The sequence below is a fragment of the Diprion similis genome, chromosome 6 (assembly GCF_021155765.1).
Source record: "Diprion similis isolate iyDipSimi1 chromosome 6, iyDipSimi1.1, whole genome shotgun sequence".
Taxonomy (NCBI): domain Eukaryota; kingdom Metazoa; phylum Arthropoda; class Insecta; order Hymenoptera; family Diprionidae; genus Diprion; species Diprion similis.
In genome coordinates, this window is record NC_060110.1 from 6,744,269 (window position 1) to 6,768,431 (window position 24,163).

Sequence of the window (24,163 nt, forward strand, 5' to 3'; positions counted from 1 at the left end):
ATTCATTCATAAAATCACTGGAAGCCATTATGAATCTCTTGCGATAACATGACAGTGCTAAAGAAATCGTACGGCGAGCGTTGAATATCGTTGAAATCGTTGTAAGTCTATAGAAAAAACGTGAAATGGTTTTAACTCCCTAACATACTCATCTGATTTCTCTCTTGTCGTTTCCTTTCGTTAATTTCCAGTTTATATAATGATTTCCTATATCTTCATCCAATCCTCAAATGACTAAAAAATCGCCTCGAACACTGAAAAATAATTCCATATCGGAGGAAGGATTAGAAATCATTAGAAATCACTTAGTAAATTAGAAATAAAACGAAAATTCGAAGTAAAACCAAATGTAAAATCACTCGAAACGAATGTTAACGGCTTGAAACATCTCATTTGATTACCAAGTAAATCACCCCTGGTGTGAAAATCGGATGAAATCGGGAGGATTTTCGATCGTTCTTTCCACAACACGATCCTGATTTTTCCATCGACTACGGTAATTGTCATCGATAATTTCCTCTTCAACCAACCGTGTATTAATGACGAGAGCAAGTCTTCATCGACCATTCCCCAGTTTATGAAGGTAAAGTCAAACGGGGAACGCAACAGAGCTGGATGAGGAAGGAGAGAGAGGGGAATAAATTTGACGACTCGGTAGAAACCCGGGAACCCGGGATAGGAAATATATCGAGAGTTCTAGGAGCGTACACCGGAATTTAGTGGTTGTCTTGCCGCGTCAGCTTGCCGAGTTTAGCCCGCAACTGTTGCGATTTCGTAGACATTGCTCGCTAACCAAACGCGTCAGGTTGCCTTTACGACAGCTCTCGACACACCCGCCCGATCTCTCTTATAGCCGACCACGTCTCTCTGCTTTTCTCCTCTCCATACTAGAGCAATCCCACCGTGCCCCGAATTTGAATATGCATATTACTCGCTCCAAGTTTTCCCGTTTTTCGATGCAGCTGCGCGTCGAACCTGTTAATAAAACCGAATCACTTTAGCTCTTAACTTTTTAGTTTTAAACTTATAACTCACCCCTGTTTTTGCAGTATGTAAAAAATAACGAGGGAAGTTTGTCTGATCAATCCAAAAAATCAAATGCTAACTTGTCACCGGGTCTCCGTGCTTTGAGGGCTGGAAAATCATTTGCGATCATTTTTGGACATCTAGACTTCTACTATCTTTTTTCATCAGACGATATCTGAAGAATGATTGAATGGATTTTGATGATCTTGATCTCGATTAGCGCGGTTTTTTTGAACTTACAATTAGAATTGATCTGTAGATTTTCTTTAAGGTTGTTAAGGATATTGTCTTTTTTTTAATTTTTTTTCTTTATTCTATAAACCGGTCATCGCTGCAGATACTCTTGTTGTGCCTAACTCTTGACGTTCTCGAATTTCCATAAGCCTCTTTTTCATACTCCTCAAGGATTCAGAGAGATATAACGAGGTTTGAACGATAGACTCTTGTTATGAAAGGTGTGCAGGTATGAGAAGCGGTAAAGAAAGCCCCGCAGATCCTGCAGGGACGAAACTAGTAAGGTAGTCTCTGTGTTTAAGCCACAATCAGAGCTAATCCGTGTGGCTAAGCGAGCGTTTAGAGTTCGGCCATATCCCTGGGAGAGTCAGCTCGTTGTTTGAACGAGACAGAGAGAGAGAGAGAGAGTGAGGGAGCGGTGAGGAGGTGCTGGAAATAAAGATCGAGAGCATCGTTTGCGGGGAAGATCGGGGAGCGGCGGTTCAAAGTTAGATTGAGTTTTATCAAAGCTACGCGAAATAAGAGCTACGCCCTCACTCGCTCTCTCCCTTTTCCTCTCTCTCTCTCTTCCTCTCTCGCTCTCTCTCTCTCTACCCAGCCTTTGAATCTTCGTGTTATCCCGCGCAGAGCGCTGGTCGGCGCAACTTAACTCGGTGACATAAATGCGAGGACTACAAAAGATCAAAGCCTTCCTTTCAGCCGCGCTACTTGCATTATTCATACCTAATGAACGTTATTCGACTTCATAGTAGGGTATCTACATAGGTCATCCGTACCCATATACCTACCGGCTATCCGCTTCTATACTACGCGACGTTGAATTCGCGGTTATCCTCAACTGCGGAATAGACGCTTAGAGGAACGGCTACCGGGTCGACTTTGGCTAATGAAGGAAATGCGGACTCGGTAAGGTTCTACAAATTTCATTTTACATTCGACCTTCGAGGCTGAGAAATATGACAAAAAACCAAACGCTTTAATTCGTCGTCACCAATTGTGATAAAAGTTTTTCATGCCTCGTTAGGTAGAGATTTGTGAATGAATCTTCTTGAAGTGGTAATTAATTTTATTCTAAATGAGAATACGTTTCTTTTCGTAAATCTTGGGAGTTCGGTTTCGGTTTGCCATTTCGAAAAATACGTACAAAAAGTCCTGATTTTACTGATAAATGGTTTCTGATCGCTCCAGCATAATGAAGAAGCTATCATCGTTTTTCAAGACGATTCAATTGTCCACACTACTTTATCCATGTAAGTCAGAAAAATCTGCAAACGAACCCGAATAAAAAAATACATATATATATTTTTTTAAGTTACGCGAAAGAGAAGGTATAATATTCAACTGCGACACATCTCTTAGCCTTGAACTAGGTGCCCCGAATAACTTGTTGAGAATGTCGTCGAAATACGTTTTGGAATATTTTATTTTTCCAATTGTTACTTGACGCTAGGTATTAAATTACCACGAGGTGGAATATTTTGAATCCTAATTTGAGAATTTCAGTTTCTACATAATAGAGAAAAATGCAGGTCGAGAAAAGGAAGAGAGAGAGAGAGAGAGTGCAGGCAGTGGGAATGTGGGCGACATACACACTACGTGGAATGGGAAAATATACGCGAGAAGTGGGAGTTGAGTTCTTTTGGCTTCTGGTTTTATTTACACTCCTTCTGGATGAGACGTACGTCGGGAAGAAGAAGGGCGGGAATAAGGTACAAAGTATCTTCCTGACTTTGCCACTAGGGATATCCGCTCCTCGTTTCGTCCCGTCTCGACGTCCTCTCAACTTCCGGCTGATCCTTTTTCTCCCGATGGTGCAGGCGACGCCGCCGCCGCCGCCGCCGCCGTACCGCCTCCTCATCTTTGCACCGTCGTTCTCACCCCCTCCGTTTCCTCCCTCTGAAAACTCGAGCGAAAAGAAGTTTATTTTATCCGTCCAGCTACACGATGAAAACTTTTCCCGATGCTTTCAACTCTCGTTCAGTCTGCAGACCCTGAAGTCTAGCAGCTCGTGCCGCAGGTAGGTGGCACCCACTGCATCTGATGCACTTTCCTACGTCGGTCTATGTCTATAAAGTCTCGAGCTTCTTGGATCGCTCAGGGTTATCGCACCATCAGAATATTCTCACGCTGTATCGTCGAGCTGAAGTCTTTCAACGATCAGACTCAATTTATTACTCTTCGCTATCCGCAGCTTCGTCTTGATTTCCCTCCCACGTCCACTCGGAAAAAAATATGCTAGGATATTTTACCGTTATCCCAGAGGATAAGAAGACTCTTTAGTCTCATTCCACGCTTCGTTTGTACCACCATTTGTTTGGTAGCCCTTGATCCTCAACCGGTACGCAAACGCGAATTAGAATTATACATTTTTTAACCTATAGTGAACCTGGTTTTGCTTTCTTCTCTTGAAAACGATTGATTGTTGATAGTGTACGAAATTAGCTATTGGCGGTGTTGATTCAAGACCGATAACTGAATCGCTTGAAGTTATCGGAATCTTTAACTGTTTGACATCACTTAAAAAATCGTCGACAGTTTGCAATTACTCGGAATGAAAAAAAAAACTCATTCGACTCTACAAAATTATTCCAATTCCTCGTAAAATTACCGGCTAAATGATCCTTTGGCTATAAGTATAATGGACCTTTGCAATCTGTATGAAATATAGGCGGCTCTAAGTCTTACAAACGTATTTGGTGCTGCCATACGAGCGGCGAATATGTCGCATATTTGTGGAAGGAAAACTCGCATTCCTATATACGTAAAAAGTTTATGAAAAATTCTTTACCGCTAGATTGCAGGTACCTGAAAGTACTGCACGTCAGATATTATTATATATCCCCTACATGTATACGTAAAGATAATACATATACATGTATTTATATACATATATGTGTTTACCATGGAATACATGCCTATGTATTGTATAACCTCGAGTGCATTTCGTCTCCACAACGGCGCGTTTAAACTTTCGATTACGTTCAAATTTTCTACACAAATACTGTAAAACGATTTCATCGGTATTTTTTTTCCAAGGATAAAATCAAACGTTCGGAAATTACATTTTGAATATTCATCAAATCACATCTTTATCGTTTAATTTCTTAATTTGTGGATAACACCATGCAATATCTGAAAGGTGGCAATAAATCGACGTCGCGGAGTAACGATAATAGACATTATCCAGCATAATATCCATGAATATGCAGGTTTTACCATCTGGTAGTAGCCTTGATCAAAAATGTGCATAATTTGTGTCCCCTGTGGCGGTTCCCAGTTGAAATCAAATAATTCGAATTTGTCTTTTGCATTCCGTCGCTTGCCCTATCGCTCTCTCACTCTCATCTTCTACCAATCTGTACGTACAGAGATGAAACTGTGAAACTTGGCAGGTTAATCGTCACACTGCGCATGCGTGAAGCTCTTCTCGTCTGTTGTCACGCAAGCTTGCCACTTCAAACTTCAGCTGTCAATTATCACGGCTTATGCAGGTTATCTAAGCGAAGTGAATTTATTTAGATTAAACAAATCTCAAGTAGTCGATATGAGGTTTCGGAAAGGCTTGGCAGACTTTTATCCTCAAATAACTGTTGACCGATAGCTTTTACGCGTCATCGTAACAAGATCATTTTAATTCGGTACTTGACGCCGGAAAGTTTGACATCTCATGCCCCGTTTTTAGTAAGTTGGCTCCCCTGTCTTGCGGACGAAAACATCGCCGCGGTGCGGTCTCGCCGGCCAATAGAGTTCGATTATTTTGCGCATGCGCAGTCGATAGCTCAGCTAAGCTAATTGTAAGTTTTGCCGTTTTCTCTCAACGTAAGAACACGAATAATAGCATTATTAACGAGAATGGTCTCATATTTACATAAGGTACAATCGAAGGAAGTCTGAAAACGAACCCAAGTAGGTACTGGAGTGTAAGGGCGCGTTAGAAACTCTATTATACACCAGAACATTTTCTCCGAATCTGTATTCTCAATTCTTTCCTTCCTCGTCGCTCGTCTCTCGCATTTCGTGTTTCGCGTTTCGTGTTTTAGGTGGCCTTAATTGCATTTAGAAAAGCTCTTTATTCTCCTTGCCTCCAAAGACGGACGGACTAACCTATATTTGCAATGTATATGTCTGATAATATATATGTGCGTTTACATAGAAACGAGGCAGGGTACGTCTCGCCCTATTTACACACGCACACCTTATATATGTATATACCCACCCCTTTACTGAAATTACTCGAAAAACGTCCGCCGGGGGCGGAGAGTCTTAGGATTAAGGAGTAATCTAATCCCGATGCGTCATGTGGACATCATCCCCCCTCCTTCTGTTTTTTCTTCTTTCCTATTTTTTTTCTCGCTCGTTCGTAAGTGAAACCCAATTTCCAAACAGTTCTAGGTAGTAAATAATTAATCCTGGAAGGCTGGGTTGAAAAATCCTATCCATCTTGAAATCGTATTAAGAAAACGGGTGAAATAAAATGTGGAAAATACAAACGCCAGTATGTGGGAAGATGCCAAATATGTAGAACACCTTACACCCGAATAAAGAACGTTCGAGTTTCACGGCGTGGCAAAAATGAAGGACGATGTACGCAGACACCTGTACTTTGTACGTCACTGACGATTCACCTTCTTCTTTTGCTTCCGTCTCCTCTTTTCGGAGTATATGGGTCGTATTCTCTATGAACATGTCATTCAAATTTATACACACGTGTCTGGATTTCAAAAAGACGGACGTACCGAGTGAAACAAGCCAAAAGTAAATAAGACAGAAAGACGTGTAGAAACGTTAACTCAAAAAATTGAAGAAGGCAAATATTGTGAAGCATTGAGAGAAGAAATACTTTTGCCGCAGGTATATTACATTTCTAAAAAGTTTACGATGTCTTAGCGAAATTTCACCGTGAAGATAATATTGATAAAATATGAAGGGGCGAAGGTTTCCATGCATCAAAGTTTCCCAATTCGTTTGAAAATTCTAATTCGTCAATTAGTACTAAAATTAAACGACCCGTTAATTAGCGTTCTTATGATTACGCGATTACTCGGCCGTTAATCTTGGGCTTAAGGGCGGAGGGCGGGACAGGGTAAAATTTCGTGTTCATGTAATAAAAAACAATGTAAGGGAAACTTACATAGCATTATGGCGAGGAATTCTCGAAAGCTCAAGCTTCAGGGTACATATACACGTGTACTATATATATATATGTAGTCGTATATACCATATAACGAGAGCGCCCTTCGTCTCTCATGTTTTACCAGACCACTTATATCTCGCTCGTGCATGGAAATGGTCCGGGAAGGCGGAAAATTTCTTTTTAGCGGTTTTTGATACTCACGAGCTAGGATTTCACGCTTGAGTCCCTTAACCGCGTTCTGCGGATATCTGGATTATACCACTGCCGTTTAGGTATTCGTGTGGTTATATGTAAATAAGATCACTACACGAACAGTTTTTTGCTTTACGTAGACATCTGCATCTCAAGTAATCTTTGCAGATAAACTCACCTCATCTTTTAGCTTATATAACAGACATCTTATCTTCATCTATAGATAGTACGGTGGTTCTTGAAAAATTTATTTTTTAATTTCGATAGGCTCACCCCCCAAATCGGCTCCAAATAAGTCCCTTATTTTTTTTAAATTTTTATCTCAACTGTAACCCGTGCCCGCAAGAGGGTGGAGTTCCCCAATTAACCCCTTCAGAAGCACATTGAATCTGATCAACGGATTTCGATATAATTTAATATGCGGGGTTTCTTGGGCTGCTGACTACTCATCTGCATTCAAAATTTGAAAATTCGGAATAGCGAATCCAATATGGTGCACCGTAATCCAAAAAGTCAATCAATTTTGGTGAAATTTTATACTCAAGGACTTTTAAAGTCGCTGACGTCGAATGTGAACTCGAAATTACAAAATTCAATATGGCAGGTCCAATATGGTGAACCGAAATCCGAAAAGTCACTTGATGTCGCCACATTGGATCTACCATTTTGAATTTTGCAATTTCAAGTTCAGATTCGTAATCAGCAACCTTAAGCAACCCCCTTTCACCTAGTTTCAGCTGAATCGAATAACTTTTTGGATTTTCGTCCGGAATATTGGATCCGCCAGTATGAACTTTCAAATTTTGAGTTCAGATTCGTAATCAACGACCCGAGAACCATCCCCATTCACCAAATTTGATCAGCATCCGTTCAGTGGATTTAATGTGCTTCTTAAAGGGTTAAATGAGGAAATCCACCCGCTCACAGAGACGGATTAGATTTGCGATAAAAATCTGAAAAAATTAGAGAATTGTTTTTGAATTGTTCGGAACTGATTCATCATATACCGAAAACGCGTCTTAGAAGCCCAAACTTTCGATCGTATGTACATCTCGCTGGCCTCATTCGTTAGTTTGAGAAGCCAACGTCGCTTCGGAATATAATTACAGTATCTTATTCCTTAAAGTTTCTACAGATCCCTTTAAATCTTGAATAATTTAAGATATAGACGTGATTGTGTATCCTAAGACCTGGCGAGGGGTTCTTCAGAGTTTGCGAGCAACGTGGCGTTAAAAAGAAAGAAAAAAAGATTGTTTCAAAATCGCTGCAGATGGATCACAGAAGTTGCTAGCTGGCCTGAATGGAAAAAAAATTAGCAAAATTGTGCCCGTGGCTTGTACCGGATTTCGAGCAACGGTGAGGCACTTAGACTCCTGCTGGGGGAGCGGAAAGAAGTGAGAAAAAAATGAAAATAAAGTATAAAGCAAGCCTGCTTATGCTAACGAAAGCAGCAAAACGAATTCAGTGCTGCTGCACAAGCGTGCGATATAGGTATGTACACCGTTATACATAGGTGTAGTAAATACTTTTATTCATCGACCAGCTGTGTTGAATATTCTTACCCTTTTTTTTTTTTTTTACTTCTCATCGTTTTTTCAAGCGGAAAGTACTAAAGTGTTCAAAACCATAAAAGAAAAATACTGAGTCGAGGTATAATAAGTCAATAAATTACTTTAAGCCGTGAGTAGCCGCATTAAAACTTTCAGTTTTGTAAATTTTTGCATCATCTTACGCTGGGTTTGCGTTAAGCCTCGTAGTTTTCTTTTTTTTTTCTTTCCAATGGTCAACGAATGACTTAATCTGAACTGAAATATAATTAATCAATATAATAAAATGAACTTTTGGAATTAAACGAGACCGAAATTGAACCGATTGGCACGACGCGAGGTTAACTCCTCGCAGATTTGAGATTTATTACAGGGTAAAGCTAGAGTCGTCAGCCACCCGCGTATCTTTACCCTTGATAATTACGAGCTCCAGCGCTCGAAGAGCGGTGGAGATCAGCGAAGAGAAACGAGAGGAGGGAGGATCAGCCGGTATCTTCAACCCTTGATAGAAAACGCCCTGTTACTCGAAGGGACGGAATGCACACGTCAACTTCCGGCCGCCGTTTATATCCTTCGCCTTCATACTAGCCCCGAATTTCGCCCCGGGCCCTTGACTTCGAAAGCACAGACACAACCCCTTGAAGGATATCACAACCGCCCTTCGCTTCGCTGCTATTATACCTACACATACATCCATCCCTCGCTCCTTGCGAGGACACGATTTTCCCTCCGATCTCTCCGTTGTGACCATGAGTTCTAACTCGATATCGACTCGCTGCCTCCCTTAAACTCGGGATATCCACCACTCAAATTGGGGTTTCTATTGATAAAATACCGAGCTTTGATTTACCCCCCTTCCGAAGGTCCGTCTTCGCTAATTCGTGATTATCGTAATCGGGAATATTGAAATTCTTGAGAGGAATTACGGTGAGTTTTTAGGTCAACATGAATTGATCGTCGCACTTAGAGGACCGTTGTTTAGCCAGAGAAAAAAACACTTTGAACTGTCAAAAAATTTTGCCATCAATGATGTTAAGAGCATTTGTATTGACAATTTTTACTCGGAGATCAATGTTTTGAATATATTTTTTTAGATGATTAAAATAAGACTGAAAATATTTCAATCAAAACACATTCTGGATGTTCTAATTATAAATAACTTTTCTCAATTCGTTAATACCTTAACTTGTGTTATTCTAATTCGCTTAGGTTCATTTATATCACACGCTCACCACGATCGGCGCAAGTAACATTGCTGTAAATTATTTAAGACTGTTGTTTCCACTTTTTTTAACTTTTGAATTCATCCTCAAAAACCAGTTCTGCTTAATTTAAATTATCCTTACGAAATAAATTCTGTCCTACCACAAGATAAATTCTTTAGACAAAATTGAAAATTCAATCGTTCAACTTCGAATCACATTTTATCACCGTTACATTGTTATCGACGATTCTGGTGTAAATCCGTAATTTTAATATCCGGAGAAAGATGCAAACAGTTTTTAAGTAATGCCCGCCGGCTAGATGTACGAAAAAATTAGAGAATGGGTAGCTATACGATGTAAAATTTCATCGCATTGTTAAAAAAAAAAGTGACGGATAGAAAGCTAGTCGAGCAGGTGAGTGGCTAACTCGTCAAAAGTGAATCAAGTCAATTACCGCAGGAAAAGAGGGCAGGCAGGTACTTGTTACTTTTAATTGGTTACCTCCGAGCTCAACCTCGTTATTTTTATTCTTTTGTGGAACCTATCTTAGCGCTCTGCACATACCTAGGTACATACATACCAACCGCGTTTGTAATAAGTCGAGCTTTGCGGTCGTAAATTGAAAGACAAACGAGCGTTGGCCTCTGGACCGCACTGTTCCGGGTTAGTTCAGTTAATCGGAATAACTCAAATCCACGGTGAATAAAGTTCCCAGAACGAATAAAATTCCTACGGCCATTTAATTTCGCTCCACCCCAAGTCCGGGCCACCGTTTAGGATTATGGACTCTCCTTTCCTCGAGCAAATACATTACACGAGACTTTGAATATCAGCGGAAGTAATTGTGTCTCGCTCGTTTACTGCTCTGTTTCGGGATTCAAATTTTGCCAAAATCACTCGCCACTTTTCCAATCGATCAAGAATGGCTAATGTTAAGTTCTGAGAAACCGCCGCGGCTGATCACAGCGCGAGTTTTACTACTGCAGTTTGGATATTTGTCTGATCCCAGATTTTAAGGAAAATGGTTAATCAGAAATCGATATTTTTTTATCACTATATTCTGAGACAGTCGTATATTGAATATTCACTAAATCGTTATGTGCAGAAGCAGCGAAAATCTCTTCAAAAATACAAAAATATAAAATGTAGGAATTGTAATAAAAAGCTCGGATGTCGATACTCAAATTTCGAATCTTTTTAAAGCTGTCAAATATCTGATAGTTCTGATTCGACGATCGGCAGGGAATAATTTTATTCCAAAGACAGAAATTTTTTCACACACTGATCAATTCAGTTTTGCCATTTCTTGAACGTACTTAACATCGGTGTAATTTCGTAGAATCAAATATTAAACGATGTCAACATGATAAAAAAAAAAGTGTTTCACTAACTATTCTGATGAATGGGAGCCATCGTACAGTGAAATCGAACGAATCTACCAGGTTTTCAAGGGTTGACCCTTTCGCTAGTGAATTCACAAGTAAGCATATAGCATAACATTGGCTCTCACCGAACAATAATAAATAAAGAACAAGTATAAACCATAAAAATACGTACCTTGGTACATTGGTTCGATGTTCCTCATAATTCCCAAGCCGTATACCAGGCAGAACAAATATCGTACAGTGGAAACCTTGACAATTGAAATTTTGAGCGTGGGAGTTCAAGATAGTGGAAAAAATACTTCCTCGTTCATCACGCTGGTGTTTCTTTAGAAGCAAAACGGAGTAATGAAAAAACGATAAATAAATAAAATAAAAGAGGAAGAAGAAAAGGCAAAAACCACTCCGTTTTTCAATTGTTATCTCTCGCGTAGCTCGGGAACGAATAACGTGGGTTCGTTTTGCATCCCCCTTTTCATCAACAACACGTCTCTAATTCGTGACTGGCAGTGGCCGGTTGACCGGAAAGGCACGCGGAGAGCAGATTTACGTCGGATACGTGAATGTTTACGTGTATTATGCAGCACCTATGTTTATACATGTATACAGTACGTGCGGGAAGTAAAATCGTTTCGCAAAGTTGGAAAAGCCAATCGGGTCGTGGAGAAAAGGTTTCCCCGGATTAGACTTTTACGAGGAAGTTACTTTCCCACTGGTGGCTGGTAAACGGATGAACGAACGAATTACCCTTGCGGGAAACCGCGTGTTTTTAATCCACCGCAACAGTGTTATCCTAATCCCTCCAACCAATCGGCAAACCTGTTATTGCTACTGCACATTTACTCGTGCCTGCTTTCCAGAATTTCTGCGCCCCGTTGCAGTCCGCAACACTTCATATATCCAAGTTTCAATATTAAACTCAACTTTTGCACAGTGTAAGCTGCGGCATTCAAGACGTCATCCAAGAACTTTGACGCTCCTTCAACTGCTCCGCTTGCACCATGTGGTTAATTTAATTCAGGCCAACTAATTACTTTGCAATGCAGTTTTCACTTCACAAATTCTTCTGATACAGCGTTATTCTTAACCGAGAAGATTCGTTGCTCGTATTATTAAAAAAAAGAATGCTAAATCAAGAACTTTGAATTTCTTCAAATTCTTTGAAAATCTTATAGATTCGTTCGATTTTGTGTTGCGATGATGATTGTATCTTATTCAAAAGACTGTTTTCAGTGAAAATGGAACGAATCTACTGGATTGCAAGCAATTTATGCGCAATTTTAAACAAAGCATTGATACTGAAGCTCTTGCTTGCACCCAATTCCAGGATTTTATATTTTTGCATTGCAAAAGATATTGTCGTCATGCCTGAATCATTAATGATAACCTTGCCCTACTTTTTGCTTCATCGTCGAACGGAGGATTTCCCATTCATGTGAGTTCTTTTATTTGGATGTTTCAGCTAGCAACGTCGAACCCTGTCCCGACGACAGCATCCTTTCCGAAGATGGTGTGTGTAAGTGCGTATCGCCATGTCCTCCTGGAGTGTGTGACACCGGACTTCATCCTGTCCAGGTTCTCCCTGGCGAACCTGACAATCCCGGCAACTGCTGTCCTCTCTACAACTGCTTACCTCTAGGTGAGAATCGTTAATCATATGCTCAATCTGTTTAGTGTTTTAAATGTCACCGAACATTACCACTCATATGTTTAACTGCTAGAGTTACGGTTTTTTGTTAATTTTCAAAACTGTCAGTATAATATTTCGATTAAATTTTCGAATCTTTCACCAATCATCCCGACTTTAACCAGCACCACGCGGTATTTTTGGGTACAACTTTTAGCTACAATCGTTAAAAAAATTTCCTTCAAAACTTTCTGAAAGCTGTTTTGAGATACTCTTATTTATCTAAGTTTATTGGAAATCGGTAAAACGACACTTTAGAAAAAATCTGAACTCATGGGACATGATCGATATGTTGAACACTTTTCTAGCTGGTTTTAACCTTGTTAGTATTCTCAAACGTAATTCTGAAAAGAAATTATTTGCAGTGTTTGACAACACAATTTGCAGGACACTTATAATTTTATTTTGACGCGAAAAAACTCAATTCTGTACGCGCAAATTGATTTTTATTTTGACTACCGTACACCGCATAAATCTTAAGAAAATTCTTATTGCTCTAATCGAAACATGATAGTTTTCATAAAAAGTAGAAACGTGATAGTGTTCGTAAAAAATCTAGAACATGCTAGGTTTCGTAAGAGACATCCATTTATACTTTTGAACTTCACTATCACATTCTAAGACAGTGAAAGTATCAACCCCAAATTCTTTCAGCTCGATCGAACGTACATATTTGAAATGGTAAATCATCAAAAATAAGATAAGGTCATTTTGACGCAGAATATACACATATGGTCACGGATTTTGAGATGGTCAATTTTTTGAACAGTCGGTCCCGTCGGTAATGCAGATTCAGCCCGTGGTGGCCAAAAACTGCATTGCCGACTGAACCTACTTCCTTAAAAAATGATCCGTGAATCCATGAGCCACAGCCGAAGTTCTCGAAACTCTGGAAGAGTTAAGCATCCCTACTTGAGAAAATACGAAGTGTAGACAAGAAGCTAAGACAGTTTAAATTCCAGAAGGCGTTTCATGGGATGAGCCGGAAGAGCCGGAAGAACCTAATCAGGGAGGATGCATGGACAACTCGGGGGTTCCTCGCCTGGCGGGGGAACGTTGGCAGGAAGGACCGTGCACAAACTGCGAGTGTGACGAGGGTCTCGTCGCCTGCCAGGCGGCGATGTGCAAAAATTGCGAAAACGCGACGCCCCCCCAGGCAGGTGAATGTTGTCCACGATGTCCGGCGCAGGGTAACGCGACCGGTACCGAACCGGTCAAATGTGTGCCTTTGACCAACTGTGAACTCGACTGCAAAGTTGCATTTGCCGTTGATTCGTCCGGCTGTCCGACCTGCGAATGCGTCCTCGAAGGGGTGAGTTACACATTTTCAGAAAATACGCGATAAAACGGTCCGAGAAAATTTTGAACACTCGATAATTTTGAAAAATTTGAAATCATCCGAGATCTTTGAAAAATCGTTACACGTTCTTTTTTCTCCGATATTTTCAGTTCCCACACGAGAACGAGAAAATCTGTCCTCATCTTTCGGAATGCACGTTATCTTGCGACCTAGCAAACGACGACGGAGGCTGCCCAGTCTGCGCGTGCCAAAGCGGAGGCGAGACTTTGGCGAACACGGTGACTCCCCTGGAGATCGAGACCACCGCGGGCAACGAAAACAACGAGAAAAACGATGAAACTTCACCCAAGAAGATCTGCCCCGCTCTTAGCTGCGACCTGCACTGCGAGAGGGGTCTGGCGATCGACGAAGACGGCTGCACTATTTGCGCCTGCAACCCGAAACCAGGGTGTCCCATGATCACGTGCAAGAAGGACTGCCCGACGGGCTACAAAACCAATAAACGAGGTTGTCAGGTGAGTGGAGATACGATCGATGAAATTGAATAAGAAATTTGGTACTAGGACCATCGTCAAACAAAATTAACCTACACAATAATTAATCCACACAAAAATGAACCCGCACGTTGAATGTTTTGGCTATTTTTTATCATGGGTTATTTTTTCCCGGATTATTATGGCCAATCACCGTGACTTTGTATAAGAAGTTTTTCGACATCCCAAATTTGGAATGTTACTGGGAAACCATTAATTCACGAATTCTTGAATGCATTCTCCGGGTACTCTGTAGCTTCGACGGATGTATGGGACGTAAAGTCTGTTCAAAAATGTGTTGAAACAAAAGCACGATACAAGTCAAATTTATAATGTAAGCCTTTAGCTGATTAAGTTGAATATAATTAAAAAAAATCTCTGTGGTCCAGAAAACAAAATTTTAACACTGAAATTCAAATGCAAGAATCGCATTATTAACAACTTGAGAGAAGTCACGTTATTGAACTAGTTTTATCACATTTTTTATTTGAAGCCCTTTTCCTACTGAATTAAAAATTGTGAAAGAATAGAAAATGGTTAGGAACTATTTTACACACGGGAACTTGGGCATTTTGAAAGTTTCACCCATAAAATTTTCTCTCAAACTGTTAATATACTAGATTTTGTTATTCCAATTCATTCACGATCATTTGTATTACACAGTACGAATATTGTTTCATTCGCATCGACTATCGTGGGCATACATGACGCCGCTGGAGATTTTTCCAACGATTCCTTCTCCTTTCCAAATATTGGCTCTTGCTTGCGGTATTTCACTTTTCTAAGAATCTCTTATCATGATTCCGATATCTATTTGGCTTCTATTGGCAATATTTTTACCTCTCGTAATTTTCTCTCGATTTTCGCAAGAACTTTCACTCTGGTATCAATAGCTTTTTCTTTGATATTAAACTCGTACAGTCTGATTGAACTGAAATTGCTTTTCCTTCACACTTATTACTTGTAATATACTGGGAAAACGAACGACCAAGACCAAATTATCCCCTTCGTTTGATTCAGCTACAGCTTGCTTGATTAGAGCAAGAATTTCCAATAGATTCAATCAACTACCTATTTTTTTTATTAACAAAAAAAACTAACCAACAACCATCGCGTTCCGTAGTAATTGTTATTTTTCAAATAACAGAATAATATCGGAAAATGTATAAAAATAGCAAAGTGACTTGGCAAAATGAAAATCGAAGCTAATGGGAAAAAAAACACACAAAATTTCTCTAAACGTCTATGAGATCTATTTTCCCATACTTTCAGAAACATACCATGCAGAATTGTAAAAAGTAATTATTTAAATTCGTACGTGTTTTCGACAGATTTGCCGTTGCCGGTTATCATGCGTGGATTCCCAGAACGAGACGCACGTTGAAAATTCAAAATGGAGCCCAGATTCTTGCACAACATGCGCCTGCGATCAAGGCGGAAGATTAAGTTGTAACAAAACCATTTGTTCCGTACCTTGCAAGGATTCATTACCACCGCCACCAGGAGAATGCTGTCGAGTTTGTCCAATAAAGGTAAGAAGACTGACTTTTCCATCATCCCTTGGTACTTTTCTATCTCGTTACGAAAGCGGGGAGGAAAGCTAAAAGAGCTTCATAAATTTCGCCGACAAATCCCGGGCATCTCCGAGCTTAATTTAGCTTCCGGCGCCTTTTCCGTATTCTTGTTCAGCGCCTTCGATTAATTTGTATCAATATCCTCAGCCCAGGCTCGGAAATAATTATATCCAATATCAGTTAGAACTGTTTTATTATAGCGACAATCGTCGAGTATACTTGTCGCAAAACGCCGTCGAATTTCTACATTGCGATCCGTTGTAAGCCCCTCCGGTTTCCTTTCATCCTAGATCAGCTCAAGCAAACCCAGGACTAGGTAATGAGAAACGAGGATATTGATGGGAAAGGGGCGAAGTGGTGAACTTTCATATCACGACGTATAAACTATAGCATTAAAAACTCGTTTGAACTATACCGATTTATACCCGCGACTACCGCCTTTCTCCGCCGTGCTGAGTGACGTTGCCCAACTTTTCTTATAACCCCGACTCCTGCATTAAAAAAGCTATAAATCAAATCCCATCAATATGCGGTAATACGAAATAATATGAGCATCGATTTATCACAATACACGGATTCGATATTATACAATCTACAGCGGGGGTTACTTATTAATCTTTCATGTAATGACAGAATTTTTTTCTCCGCCACGAAAATTTCACCAACGATTTACTCAAACAGCCCATTTTCTACTAATTCTCAGTTCCTTTCTACTTATTTTGTACCGACTTTTATTAACGAGTACATCTCGTGCGGGGACCATTTTTTGGGTTTCTCTTCTGAAGGATCATTTTTATCAATATATAATTCCAAAAATTGTTAGAAGAACATTTTTCCAGTATATATGGAATATACTAACTTTCATCCTAGGTTGATAAAAATATAGCCATTTGATGAGAAAAAAAATTTTCAATACAACTTTCAGGCATGGTTCATGAACAAAGTCCTGATTTCTTAATAAGTTTACGTGCTTGCAAATTTTTACAAATTCGCCTCACAATGAGCCGTGCAAATTAGTCAAGTATATAGAATATTTTTCTTCGTATGACTATTGCATTTTCCATTTATTGTGTAGATGAAAACAAACTGAATAAATAATGATTCTTGCCTTGAAAACCTGGAATTCTCAGGGAATTACGTTTTCACAAAAAAAAAACAAAGCGGCCAGTTTCTAAACGTTCCAAAATTATAATAATTTTCCGATGTTTTCAGGAACATCGTGACGGAGAATCAGCTCCGACAGGAATGAAGGGTTGGGCCCACGTGACGGTGACGGTTGTATTGGCAGCACTTTGTATCGGCCTGACGATTCACGTTGTTCGTGGACGTTTCCGCGGCCGATTGTCACCCTCAAAAGAATCCTACCCGGCATATTCGAATCAGTACTACAAGTGCATACCCGTATACGACACTCCGGTGCACCAGACCGAAAAAGTTGTACCGCTGTAGGCAAATCGATTGCAGAATTATTAAACTGTACAAATTGGTGGCTATTTTTGAGCGAAAAACTTTCATGTGTACGTTGCGATTATACCGACACACAGGAAGATTGCAAAAGCGCGTGAAATTTCAAGAACGTTTCTTTTTTCTATTTCATTTATTTTTTTATTTTTTTTTTTTATTTTTTTTTCGATTTTCTGTTGAACAATCGCAAGGTTTTCTATTTACACTTTTTACTACTATTTATTCGATGATTTTAGTATTTCAAACAAATTTTTTTCACAAATTATTACAACCACTTTGAAAACTTTGACAATTATACGAAACCAGGCTATGTACTATAGTTGTTGGCTTTATTAACTGACTTGGTGATATTGAAGAAGAAATAAAAAATTCTATAGTATTAATCAGCGTGACGGAGGTACACATGAAATAGTGACAGCGGCGGGATGACCGATTAAATCAACATGGAATTGAAGCGACGTCTAATAATAAAATTTCGACATACTGTGGCGCCTAGATATATATATATATATATATTATAATATCATTGTATAAAATTCCCTTGAAAAAAAGAATAACAAAACAGGGAAGAAGACTAGCAAAACGTTTTCATGATGGTGATTTATTCGAGATAAAAATTAATCAGTATAGTTTTCGAGCTGCTGCAACGTATTCGAAACATAAACGAAATTAATTATAAATTTCGACAAACAAAAAAATGTAGGAACTTGAATACTATACATACATAATATATATATATATATATATATATATATATATATATATATATATATATATATATATATATATATATATATATATATGTATAATATGTACACGTACATACATATAATACTGAATTTTTACAACAAGCTACTGATTACAGTATATGGTATGTATATCGATCGATGTAGTTGTACTACACACTTTACACAATACATAGAAGAAAAACAAAAAAAAAAAATATGTAAGGAAAATAATAATGAATTACTACCCTAAAGTAATATAATGTAAAAGAAATATATTTGTAAATAATGTGAATGAAAAGAAGGAGGTAAGAGTAAAAAAAAAAAAAAAAAAAAAAATTAAAACTGAAGAAAGAAGAACGTAAAAAAGAGAAAATTCTTTAAGTTATATTTACAATTATAAATATGATGTTTTTCCCCTGCAAGTAATTCTAAATACATAATATAATAATATAATAATGAATAATTAATGTCACTATTATGATTATCGTTATTATTCTTACTTTTGGTGATCCTTTGAGTATTAATTGATAATCACTTACACGCGAAGTACGATGTTTTATTTTCACTTTATCTAAAGCAACGAAAAATTCTGGTGCAGTACCTTATTTTCAAAGTAAAAAAACCGCAAACTCAAATAAAATATAATCTAAGTCGAAAAAGGATTTTTTTATTTCATCACTGATACGCGTTTATAGAATTGGTTTTTGATATTAACTTTTGAGATCAGGATTAGTTTTACTTCGGCACTTAGTTTCGGCAAGATCTCGGCAATGCAGTGTATCACATATCGTCCGTGAAATTCTTCGCGACAAGCTCTGAACTCAAACTGTGAAGCTGATAGAAGACAATAAATTTTTGATTCATTGTCCTCACAGTTTTTCAAATATCAAACAAACGATTGCACGAGAAGAAAATAAAAAGCACGAAGAAACTGCGCACGTGACTGTAATAATAATTAAAGAAGACTCCTGTTCCTTTTCAATTGAATCACTGTATCAGTTAATTTTATACATCGTAAAAGTATATATAATTATTTTATTATTGAATAGCTAGCTGTGTTATTATTTTACTAGACTGTTCCTACATGTTTTGCCTTATCGTTTTTATTGTAATAATCACACACACACACACACACACACATGCATATATATTTAAATATATATATATATACATATAGTGAGTCCAGATTAGTCTATCCTAGACTAATTTTATTATTAAATATCGTATGTATAATTATATATGTATAATATATATATATATATAATGTAATATTTATATTTTGAACATTCGGACAGCCTAAAAGGAAATAAAAAGAAGGATACGATTATTAATACAAAAATAAAAACACATTAATAATGATAACAACAAATATATACACACGCATGATCATGACGCGTGTTGCTGTACAATAAAATATTCTCAAACACACAGAATTGCGTACGCGCGCGCAATTCAGTACAGATTTTGACGTGCTAGAAAGCAAGTAGGATAATAACGTTTTGTACATTACTTTTTTTTCTTACATTTTCCTTTGAACATTTTCGTATCGGTTTTTTTCACACGATAAATTAATAAAACTATAAATTAAACGATGTTACTATTAATTATAACACAGGGGAACTGCTTGGCATTTGTTTATATGTATAATTCACGTCACGAGGTTTGCGGTATACAAATTAATTGTAAATTATAAATTACACACACAAAAGAGACACACTAATGTAGCTTATGTAAACACATATTATACTGATACACACGCGTCTTCCTAGCACAAGCTACGTTAAATATACTTACCCTGTACTTTTATTGCTTTGTTCTACGTTCAATGTGTTACGTAAATAATATATTGTATATTTAAATACGAAAAAAAAGAAAAGATAAACACTGAAAATGATTTTACTTTGCGATGAAATTTGAACAATTTTTTCTACCAAAATAAAAACCACAAGACGAAACAAAATCAAATGCACATTGCGCAGTAATTCAACACTGAATAACAGCCAAACTCCTTGCTTTGATTTTAACAAATTCATTGAAATGTATCGTAATTATTAAGTCTACACTTTTAACGTATAATAACATTTTCATATACACATACACGTATTATATATACATATTTCTGTATCAATCCTACGATTATGCAGGAATTAAACGTCATTATCCATATATCATGTATGAATAATGCCGATATACGTGCGTTATATACCTATATGTCGTCGTGACGTCAAACTTAATTCGACAAATTCGGCTGTATCGTGTTTCAAATTTGAATCTTTCTTTATTTTTCATTGCCTTTTCCAATATTCTTCCCCCTAATTTATTATTTTCATTTGAGTTAAACCGAACTCTAAGGCTACAAGACGTTCGCTTTTTGGCAGGTATGTCGTACATACAGTGTCTTCCGCAAAATTGTCCGTGTTCGAATGTGGCAGGTGCACTTTTTTCAGCGAAAAAGTTTACTAGGTTTTTTCAACAAAAATTTCAAAAATCCTAAATTGTCTCAACGTCTTGTTGCAGATTTTTAATGCACTACTTCCGAGGGAGAAATATATTGTTTAACTGAATGAATTATTTGAAATTTTCCCGTAATACCATTGTAGTTCGTGCGATACGTATTATGAGATTAAAAAAATTAAGTTACCGCGAGTGACATTGAAACAAAATTAATTATGAAAAAAAGGATTCAAATCGCATTTGAAAGCTAAAGGACTGTGCTAGCTCGCAGATATTCACGTTAATAAATCGTGTCAATTTCCTTAGAGAAATTTGCAAAGATTTTATACCCTTCGACTCATTGTCAGTAAAAATATGGCCTCAGTGATTTATGATGCACGTATAATAGATACGAGTATATTTTGCATATAGTGAAGGAATATGCAAAGCATAGAATCGACGTGTCGACAACTAGACTAACGTACAGAAAAAATAACGTATATCATACAAATATATATGTACGGTACATATAAAATTGCACGCGCGACTCGAGACAATATTTAAGAAGATTGAAGATATGTATAGATATATGTAAACACACACACATGCATATTTAAATATAGTTGTATGTAAGACAAACCCAAATTTTTATTTTTATTTTCTGTGATCTGGACTTCAACATTTCATTTATTTTTCAACACTTTCATCCGTACAATCTCTGTTCACACAGATAAACGAAGGGTTAATATTGAAATACAAGCGTATATATACATATATTACAATACGTACAGTGAATCTGCAAGGTGAATGAGTATAAATAGGTATATATTATCATACTAGCTGTACCAGAACGGTAGCTGAAAACTGGTACATAGAATACTGTTATACCGATTTTTCACTTATTATCATCACCGTTGTTGTTGTTATTATTATTATTATTGTTATTATTATTATTATTATTATTATTATTATTATTATTATTATTATTATCATCGTTATTATTAATATATAATAAGACTGTCCTCCATGTATGATAGTACCAATGCTTTCATATACCTATTATATGTATATATTATATTGTATACCGATAATACACATATTACAATATTCATTATTCACGCATTGTCGTGACGAAAGAAAGGAAGGATAGATCAAATATTATCGAAATCATTTCAAGGGAGGTTTATAATTATTATCATTGTCATCATCGTATTATTACTTTATTCGTGTTTATTTCGCTTGATTTTCATACATTATATGACGTTTGCCGCTCTTTCCACTCTTCCGAGTTTTCTTTGAACATGGATTTTCCACGGTATTGTCGGTAGTGTTTTAATATTTATTTTCTCGTTTATTTAATTTATTTTTGTTTTCTGCCGTTTCTTTTCACGAACCCCTGTACGAACGTGCAGCGATGATATGTAATACGTAATATTGTGTATAGACGCAGCTAAGAGAGGGAAAAAATTTTTGCAAAACAGTTGATAGAAAAATAAAAATGATCAGCCGTTTCGAAAACCATATCAATGTGACCTAGACATATTCAGAATATCAATGAGGAAACGTTAATACATATATATACATATATACATAGCTCTTGTATGTTCAATAAAATAAGAAATTAAATAAAATTGTTAATTATATGTAAAATGTATATGTATAAGCATAAGGTAAAATCCGTAGTGCGTTATACGTTATAGGTATAGCGGTGTTTAGAAGTGTGTGCGAAAATCGTCAACACCATTGATTATTCGGTTGTTGAAATCATTAATTTATCGTAACGTAGAATTCATTACAATAGGGTAATTTATTTTTGAATACTCAAGAACACGTGTATGGAACTGGGGACTAGCTTCGCCCTTAGAACGCGTGAGTATACGGAATAAAACGAATTTTCATGGAAATTTTAGTCATTTAAAAAGGGTACCACTCCCTGCGGTTAAACTCATTGCAGCGAGCTTGCCGACCGGTGGTAATTGAAAATTTCTTTTACCAAACTTCTTACTAGCCATAGGTGCGTGACATTGGTGATGCTCGGTCGGTAAAACACTACTGTCTCTCACATAGTTCGGCCGGATAAATAATTCACGGTTAGCTATGGACATCAAGGGAACTTGGCCGTTGGCTGAAGATATATTTGAGACTTACAGCTTTAGGTTATTTTTTGTAACAGTTCGGCGGGTCTGGGCGGATTTGGGGGTATTAGCAGTTTCGGATATTATCAACCAAGGAACTGACCACACCGGTAAGACGAGTTCTTCATGACCAACAACCATCGTCATTGTGAAATTGAAAAATTTAGAAAATCTCGCACAAGAAATATGTTCACCGAAATTATACGACGGGACACTAAATGTCAATCAAGCGTGTATCGTATGTATTTACCTGAATATATCAAATCTTTTATAATTGACAGTAGCATCTCTAAAATGGTTAATTTATTTTTGCATAGATTTTTACAGTCAACTTTCAGTTGCAAATATTTTGGAAAATTTTTTAACCACTTCATTTCTAGTTCAACCAATCTAATATTTATCACAAGTGCGTGTGATTGATTTTTATTATTGTTGAGTGAAAAGCGTGTCAACCCAAAAAGTACAGACACGTGGCTTTGGAATTTGGTAAACCTAGATGTCACAAACGCTTGAATGATTGATTGCAAAATCTTCCAAAAGCTTGGAGTCTTCCGTGTCGAATGATTCATTGCTCATCGATGAGAAAAATTATCAACGCTAGTTATTATCAACGATATTGCGAAAACATGAATTTGTTTGCAAAACTATGCGAAAAATCTGTGTAACATCAGGAACCTACACTCTAAATGTTGCTCAATCCTCGACTCAAGGAATGAAATTTGAAAATTTTTAAAAATGTTGAAACACTCAGCTTCCAGGAGTTTAGATGTGCAAATACGTGATTTTGGAAACGGGTGAAACAGGACAATATACTGAAGCCCAAAATTTGCAAAGACATCGAACCTATTTCATCACGCTGTCGTAAGATGCAATATCGCTTCATAACCTGACATCAATCGCTGACTGAAGATAATATTTTTATCAACGTTCTCTACAGGTACGTGGATTTATTTCACCTCTCACGAACATAATTTTATGCCATATTCCAACAAGGAAATTTTTAACTCATTATTCATCAATATAAACTTCGTTATTTATTCTCCAAGTTACGATTCTCCAGAAGTATTGATTTCAATATTCAGCAAACCTCAAGATCGACTTTCTAAGAATATCAATTTCATATTCAAGAGTAATTTCTTTAACGTTAAAAAGAATTATTTTTATCAATTTGAACTATTTCTTCCCTTTGATACTAATTCTTTTTCTCACATTCCATTCCCTGCGTAGAGAATTGGAGTCTACAAAATTTTGCGCAAAACAACTAAAAAGAACCCCGTTAGATTTTTGGTGAAAATTCAACGATTTTGGATGATGCTACAGTCGATTCTTTGATGCCTATATGGACGTAATTATGCGATAGGCATCGATTGCGCAGACTCGACTCGCTGAAAACTACAGATTAAAAGGAACGGCTGAAATATATGAATTTTGCACCACGTTCTTAGAGAAATTCGGAAAAAAATATCAAGTTTAGAGATAGGAAGTTTCGTTTAGATTCGGTTTTAGTATATTTCTTACGGCTTAATCCTAGTACAAGTGTTCGGGTGTCAGTGTATAATACGTAGATCATTTGCTAATTACAAGTGAAG

General features: G+C 37.3%; 1 protein-coding gene across 3 annotated transcripts in view; it reads left to right on the forward strand.

Moving 5' to 3' along the window:
* Positions 1 to 17,832, forward strand: part of LOC124407123 (kielin/chordin-like protein) — an 89,543-nt gene extending 71,711 nt beyond the window's left edge. For 2 of the 3 annotated variants that reach the window (XM_046882963.1, XM_046882964.1), the window contains exons 3-7: positions 12,183 to 12,359; positions 13,370 to 13,719; positions 13,857 to 14,222; positions 15,572 to 15,772; positions 17,027 to 17,832. In XM_046882963.1, coding sequence (XP_046738919.1) covers positions 12,183 to 12,359; positions 13,370 to 13,719; positions 13,857 to 14,222; positions 15,572 to 15,772; positions 17,027 to 17,263 — 1,331 coding nt within the window. In that variant the 3' untranslated portion in view covers positions 17,264 to 17,832. The remainder of the gene's footprint in view (positions 1 to 12,182; positions 12,360 to 13,369; positions 13,720 to 13,856; positions 14,223 to 15,571; positions 15,773 to 17,026) is intronic. The other variant, XM_046882965.1, reaches the window with a different exon arrangement.
* The last annotated feature ends 6,331 nt before the right edge of the window (positions 17,833 to 24,163 follow it).